At 48.0% G+C, this 7,272-nt stretch overlaps 1 protein-coding gene across 2 annotated transcripts in view; it reads right to left on the bottom strand.

Annotated features, from left to right (window-relative positions):
• NMT2 (N-myristoyltransferase 2) overlaps positions 1–6,847 on the bottom strand; it is a 31,956-nt gene extending 25,109 nt beyond the window's left edge. The window contains exon 1 of one of the 2 annotated variants that reach the window (XM_040590090.1): positions 6,613–6,847. In XM_040590090.1, coding sequence (XP_040446024.1) covers positions 6,613–6,722 — 110 coding nt within the window. In that variant the 5' untranslated portion in view covers positions 6,723–6,847. The remainder of the gene's footprint in view (positions 1–6,612) is intronic. The other variant, XM_040590091.1, reaches the window with a different exon arrangement.
• Positions 6,848–7,272: the final 425 nt, after the last annotated feature.

Here is a 7,272-nt window from a genome sequence, read left to right on the forward strand (position 1 = left end):
AAACATCAAGCCTGAGAAGTCCTTAACATTCACAGTTACATTGGGTTAAGTTATTCTCAGAGAAAGAGGGGAAAGAGTTACAAATGCAGCTCCCTCTGGGATTGGACCAAGGAGTTATTCAACAGACAAGAGTGTAACAGATCAGACACACTCACTGGAAAGAGAAGAGAATTTGTAGTATTTACCAGAAGTCTGCAGAAAGAAAAGATGGAGTTGTGTAAGTGAGGCAGGAAGAAAATTTTCTGTTGCAGAATGAAGATACTGCCAGATCACCCAGACAATTCTGTTAACAATGTCTATACTCTCAGTTTAAAATAATAAAATTTAAATGTTTGAAGGCCTGTATATCAAACTGACATTTTGTCCAGAGTTTAAACACAGAACAGACCCAGAGGCCTGGCAAGAGGTTATAAATGTGACAGAGTAAAAAACCAAACATGTACAAGACCTAGGACTTTACCATCTGTGGCAAAAGTGAGATAAAAATACTGGGGAAAGTGATTTCACCTTCGCCAAGATTAATTTAATGAGGTACTCTTCTACTTTCTTGAACTGTCCACAAACTTTCACCTTTTCCTCTTAACATCTCACATACAGAAAATAAATGATACCACATGATGCCACTGTGTCCTTGAGCTGACTCCCAAGAGCCCTTTTTTTGTGTTGAACAAAAGTCTACGATGAGTTTCAGCAAAAAGTTTTTGAACAGATGTCTGCAGCAGGCACCGAGCTCCAAGTTGCATGGGTGCAGCTCACTTGTCTTCTCGCCTTTCAGCAGGAGCCAGCCCCACTCACACCAGAGGGGAATGCTGCTCGCTGGGATTACCTGAGGGTCAATGTTTTATTTGGTTTGGTGAAATAATGAATGACTGTACTAAAAAAAAATTTGGCAGCTATGGAGAAAAAGCAGCTCTGCCAAGCTTTACTAATGTTACCCCCAGTTAAATGGTACTCTTACCAGGATAATATTAGCTTGTTCTTTGACCAGCTCAAGGCCTTTTTTCATATAGAAATGCCTATTTTTTTTGCTGTGAAAGAGGCAGGACTAAATTGTTGTAAAATATACATGACATTCAGAACTACTCTTTTTTTTAAAATCTTCCAAAATCCCAGTCTTTGGCTTATGACCTTCAGGTTTAGAGCTTTCACACTATTTCTGACAAAATAAATACTGGTATATTTGTCTGACAGGTTATTCAGAGACCGTTTGGAGCAATTATTTATGCATAGTCTCCTGTTTGGGTCAGTCTTTTTTTACTGCTACTGTTCACAAAATCTACAAAGAAGATATAAAGAGAGAACCATTTATCCTTCAACTACTTAGGCACGCCTGCAATCCAAAGATTTGGCAGCAGGCAGCAAGCAGAAACTTCTACTGAGTAAACAGGTTTGTCCAACACAAGTTACAGCCAGAGATACCAAGCAAATCAGGGCAAAAGCAAAAGCAAATAATCTCAGGAATTTTTGTCTTTCTCACACTCTGCCTTGAAACGAACTGAAAGGCTCTAAAACTGGGAGTGAGAATGGCAGGGAAGGGAGGAACCTTGTTGCTCAACCTATAGTAATTACACTGGACATGACAGCACAAAGGATATGCAAAGGTAACAAGATTAAAAGCAGACTCCTATTAAAAGCTTTTCTCTGAATTAAACAGTCTTGTGTGCTGACTAAGATCTGAGTTCTCCTTTGCCTGCTCAGATACACCTATATGATGACACCATGAAATGGATCTCACTCTTAGAAGTTTGGGGCAGAGGGGAGTCGCCAACTTCTGTGAAAGCTGATCTTTAACTGTGAAATCTCTTTTTCTGAACTACCCTGCTACTGTTGAAGCGACACAACTGAGAGCACAGGTCCCACACTGGAAGCAGAAAAAGGATATGCAACTCAGGCTGATGCCGTATCTAGCTGTCATGTCAGGAAACATAACCTTTTCACACATCACATCAGCCCCAACCCAGCCCATCGCACAGCCCACAGCTGGTTACACTAAGAAAAATACTCAGCATTAGACTTCGGGAAGATTTTGACTGTGTCAGTCTAGTAGAGACACACTTACACCAGGAGCACTTTACTGACAGAAGGGCAAGCCTACACACCGAGGCTGAGGTGTACTTAAGCGCGGATGTGGTCTCAGATATTTTTAACTGCACCCACGATAACAGTTTTGTCAGTCTGATGAATAAGAAAGAACAGCACAAAAGCAGGGTGCAATTCAGCTGAAGCAAAAGAAGAGCCAAAAGAGCTCATTCTGCCCCAAAAAGACCAAACTTTGCCACAGAAACAGGCTGTGGCTACAACTCTGAGACAGTCACTTAGGCCCACAGTTTTATGATTTTTGTCTGTAAGTTACCAATGCAAGCCCATGATCCCACCCACATACCTTTCCACTTATGTACACACATCTGGTGTTTTGCATAAATGTGAAAAAAGATTTTTCTTCTCCCTGTATTGTGGTTTTGTTTGTTGTTTTGGCGGGAGAGGGTTAACTGAAAAATGGGGATACTTACTGTGTTTGGGGAGGAGTGTGGCAAAGGCAGAGAAACTTAACTTTGTGGAGCTCTAAGCAAAACCATGAAAAGCTGAGACGGAAGAATCAGGAGGAACGTGACAGTTACCCTACTCGGGTGGTCAAACTGTTTTGGCTCCCTTGGTTTTGATTTGAGATTATCTTTCCCACTGAATATTCATCAGTGTTATTTCAACTGCCTTTTTGGACACTAAATTCTACTTTAGCAGAAAGAGCTTTTTGTAATATCAACATCTGTTTTAAATTACATGGAAATGTAATTTTAAGTTAGCAATTTCTCAAATTTAAAACCAAACATGTACTTGAGATGCTTATTTTTAAGCTGCAAAGGACGAGGCCTGTTGTGGGGGGTGGGTTCCACCTTCACGGTATTTTTTCTCTCTCTGTAAGTGAGGTTGCAAAACTACATTTCTGAAGACATTATATAGATCTTTTTGATTACAGAAATGAGATCTTCTGCATATGGGCAAGACTCCAAAAATTTTCAAAGTAGTATTGTTTATACTAGGGCTGTTGGTTCATAAAGAAAATGGAGCCTTAGACGTAAAGGGCTTTCCCATTGTTGTATTAGACTGCCACCACTTCAAGAGAACAAGCTCCTGACCAGAAGGGCTTATATTCTTCAAATTCCACTTACTAACAAATAACCGTTACTGACAGCCTCTCTGGAAGTTTTCACTTGCATACACTTCAATACTTGAAAATGCAAGTTTTTTGAGCATGAAAACCTGGTAGCAATGCCTTAAAACCTAACCCAAGAAACATTCCTCAAAGCTCTGCATTATTTCTCTGCCTCCCCCTTCAAGTCTGTAAGGCTGTACACCAAGATGTAAATCTCACATGCTAACACTCAGCGCTGCCTCCAGTACCTCAAACATATTATTTTAAAAAAATTGAGAATCTGAAAGTAGTGCTCATTATAAAGTTGCCGTTTAACAACAATTGAAAGTGTATACTACTAAAACATTCAAAGTAAATACTTTGTGAGGGCTGGGGAGGGAGTTGTTTAAAGGTCATACTTTTTCCTCATCTGTTTACTAAATGTTCTGTGCCCAAAGCCTTTCTGCCATGGAGCACAAGGAGCTATTTAGTATAAACTGAGAGACCTTACAAAGCTAGGCTCAGTAGGGTGGATTCAGGTGCAATAAATACATTTTTTCCACATACATACTAACAAAGCTATTTTGTAAGCACTTTATTATGAAACAGAACAAGTACAGCATAATGCACCTAGCAGGAGCAAACTGCAGACACAGAATAGAACAGCAATGAGTCACACAACATACATAATCCTGCATCTAAAAAACAGGAGCAAAACAGAGGACGAAAACATTTGCACAGTTGAGAGCTATAAAATGGCATTTTCTGCTGCAGTCATTCAGTGCTCAAGCACATAAAAAAAGCAAATTAAAAAAATAATTCAAATTCATACATATATATAAAAACCATGTTTTTTCTGTGGTCAGTATTAGAAGGACCTATTTTCAAATGGCAAGAAACAGCTGAAAGTAACTTCACTTACAAAGCAATCCTACTAGAGACCGACATGCAACACACTACCTTCTTCTAAAAAAGTGAGAGTTAAAACAGCATGAGATTAAATACTGACCAGCAGCAATGGAGACCATTCAGAATTTAGCAAACCAGTTGACACAGTCATAGTCTCAAGTAGTAAGACGGCTCATAAATTGCGTAGGTATAAAAAACCTAATCTAAAAGCTGAAAACAAACTTTAAGGCTACCACAAAAATTAATATACTATGATATGGACAACACAGGGAATAATTAGGCTCCTATTACCATGGGTTAATCTCCCAGATCAAGAGTAGATCTTTGAATTTGCTGTAATGTAAGATTTTTCTTTTCATTTGATGGAATTTGTTTGAATACTTCAGCCTGCAGACAAATAGTAGCAAAAAGATTACAGGAAAATATAATTATTCAGAAGTCAGTATTAGACTTCATGCATCAGAAACATTATAGAAAAATGATACAAATACATAGAGACTTTTTCTAGTGGAATGATCTACCACTAATTTAACTGAACATATTACTTGGAAGCATTCACTTTGTTTTATACAAAGACAAATAAAGCAGCTTCTGTGAAATACTCATTAAAAGACATTTGGGATATTCAACAAAAACAAGTTTTGGGGCGAACAGCAGTTGTCTCCCAGAGCTCAGCGAGCCTTGGAGTAGACTAGCAGCAACCTGCAATAGAAAGCACCAAAGTGCAATTCTTTGTTCCCCAGCTGCTCCTTACACACTGCTTCTGCACTCACTGTCACAGCAGCCGCTCCGAGTGTGTAGCTGCAAGCCTCGCTACACTGCAGAGGGCAGCGACAGCTCAGTCACACACAGAAAGAGAAAACTGGAGTAGGAATAAAGTACGAATGAATTCTAGACAGGCTGGCTCCTATGAAAAGCAATAATCTCTCTCTGCTCTTAGCAGTGTTACTTTTACATATTTGGAAATCATCAACTGTGGCTTATTTAGGCAAAACAAACATAACCAAGCACCCAAGATAATTAAACGCTATTGTGTCCTGTTTCAATATCCCAGATTTGTATTACTAGAATTATTTTTAACACAACTATTTCAACGTGCATGCGCTGAATTCACTGACAGAGCAGCAAGCATCAAAGTTTTTCCCTTTCCTGCCTTTCAGACAAGTCAGTCCTCCCAAGCCTCTTTGATTTCTCTTGCCACGTTTAAGATGCAGAGCTGCTTGTTGCCAAGCAAATCCGAGGGGCAGGAGACGACAAACGACAAACATCCTCAAACATCAATCACCTACAGAAATGCTCTCAACCAGATGAATCAGAAATTCATGAGGAAGGTATTTGTGTAGCAGCATATAAATTAACCCATTTCAGGTTACTCCAGCCACTCCTAGCTGTGACAACAAAGCATCTTCTCCACAATTGCATTTCCTAACCTCTCAAAAAAGTAAACTTAAGTCGATTTTTAAAACACTTTCCTCCCACTTCGCTGCCCCAAAAGCCCCCAGCTCCAGCCCCTTGGCACCTCATGCCCGGCCAGAGGCCCGCTGCCCCATGCCGGCCGGTGCGACGGGCTGCCCCGCTGCCGGCTGTCCCTCCTGCCGGCTCCCCCTCTCCTCCTGCCAGCTCCCCCAGCGACCAGAGGCAGCGCCTGATCCCCAGCGTGGGAAGACCCCAGACGCGATTTGCCGAGAGGGAGCGACAACCAGAACAACAGCGTTTGCTCCGGCCGCTGCCTTGGCCAAACACGCGCTCTACTCTCCATCAGCGTGTGGATTTGGAGGTAATATTTTCTTGCGGACAATAGGTGACGCCGAGGAGGAGCGCCTGGGGGGCAGACGGACTCGGCCGCTGCCCGGACGGGTCCCAGGCCGGGAGGGGAGCGGGAGGGAGATGAGGGGGCGCGCGAGGGTGCCGGCCGCCGGGGCCGCCCCGAGGACCCGCCGAACCGGGCCAGGCAGCGCAGGGGCACGTCCCCAGAGCAGAGACCCGCTCCGGGGCGCTTCCCAACGGCCGAAAAAACCCTAGGGAAGTCCCCAGACCCTGAAAACGCGCGAACAACAAAACAGCGTTTACCCTCCCTTTTAAGGCGCGCTTTCAAGGCCGGCGTCCAGCGGGGAACGTCAGCCCCGCCGCCCCCCTCACCTCAGGCCGGGGCCCGGCCGCCCGCCTCTCGCGGGCGAAGGCCACCCCCGGCGGGGCAAGTGGCGCCGAGCCGGGCGGCACGGCGGGGCCGCAGGGTCCACACACGTCCACACGCTGCCAGCCGCGACGGGAGGCGGCCCGGGAGAAGGGCGCGGGCTGCCGCCGGCGGGGCCCCCTCAGCCGCGGGCGGCACACGCGCAGGCGCCGCGGAGGAGCGCCGAGCCGGGCCGCGCAGCGCCATGCAGGCCGCCCGCCCGCTGGCAGGGGAGCGCCTCGCACGCCCCCCACGCCGCTGCCCGGCGCGGCGAGGGAAACCCGGCCCGGCCCGGCCGGCGGCCGCGGCGGCACTTCCAGCCCCACCGCTGCCGCGGCGGCAGACACGGGGGCTGCCTCCTCGAGCTGTGCCCGCCCGCCCCGCCGCAGCGCGCCCCTACCCCTTGGCGTGCTCGGTTTCCTCCTCATTGTCGCCGTCTATACCGCAGGTGTCCTGGTCATCCAGCTCCAGGCTCTGCTGGCTAGCCGCAGACTCGCTGTCCTCCGCCATCACGGGGGAAGGAGGGAGGGGAGGGGGCGGGGGAGCCTATGAAAGGAGCCGGGGCGCACGGGCAGATGCAGTCGGAGGAGCTCCCTCTAGCTGCTGTCCTTTCCCGCGCCGGCGGAGGAGGCGGAGGCCGCCGGGGCTGCCCGGCCGCTCCCCGCCGCCCTTGTGGGGGACTGAGGCGGGGCTGCGGTGCTGGGACTCGGCGCCCTGCCCTGCCCTGCCCTGCCCTGCCCCTCGGACCCGGGCGGTGCCGCCCCGGGGCCCAGCCACCGACAGACCCCCTCGGAGCTGGCATCTGACCCGCGCCCCCTGCCTTCCACGGGCCTCCGGTCCCTCGCACCGGGTCGGCACGGCCCCCGCCGCCGCCGGGGGAGGGCCGAGGCGCAGGCGCAGGCCCGGCACCGGCCGCCCCCGCGCCGTGGGGTCGGGGCAGCGGGCAAGCGGGGCGCGCTCGGCGGGGCCGGGGCCGCCGGGCCGCGGCAGCCTCGGAGCGCCTTTTGGTGATGCCCCGTGATTCCTCCCCGCACCGTAAATACTTCGACGCCAAAGTCGC

The sequence above is a fragment of the Falco naumanni genome, chromosome 4 (genome assembly GCF_017639655.2).
Source record: "Falco naumanni isolate bFalNau1 chromosome 4, bFalNau1.pat, whole genome shotgun sequence".
Classification (NCBI taxonomy): domain Eukaryota; kingdom Metazoa; phylum Chordata; class Aves; order Falconiformes; family Falconidae; genus Falco; species Falco naumanni.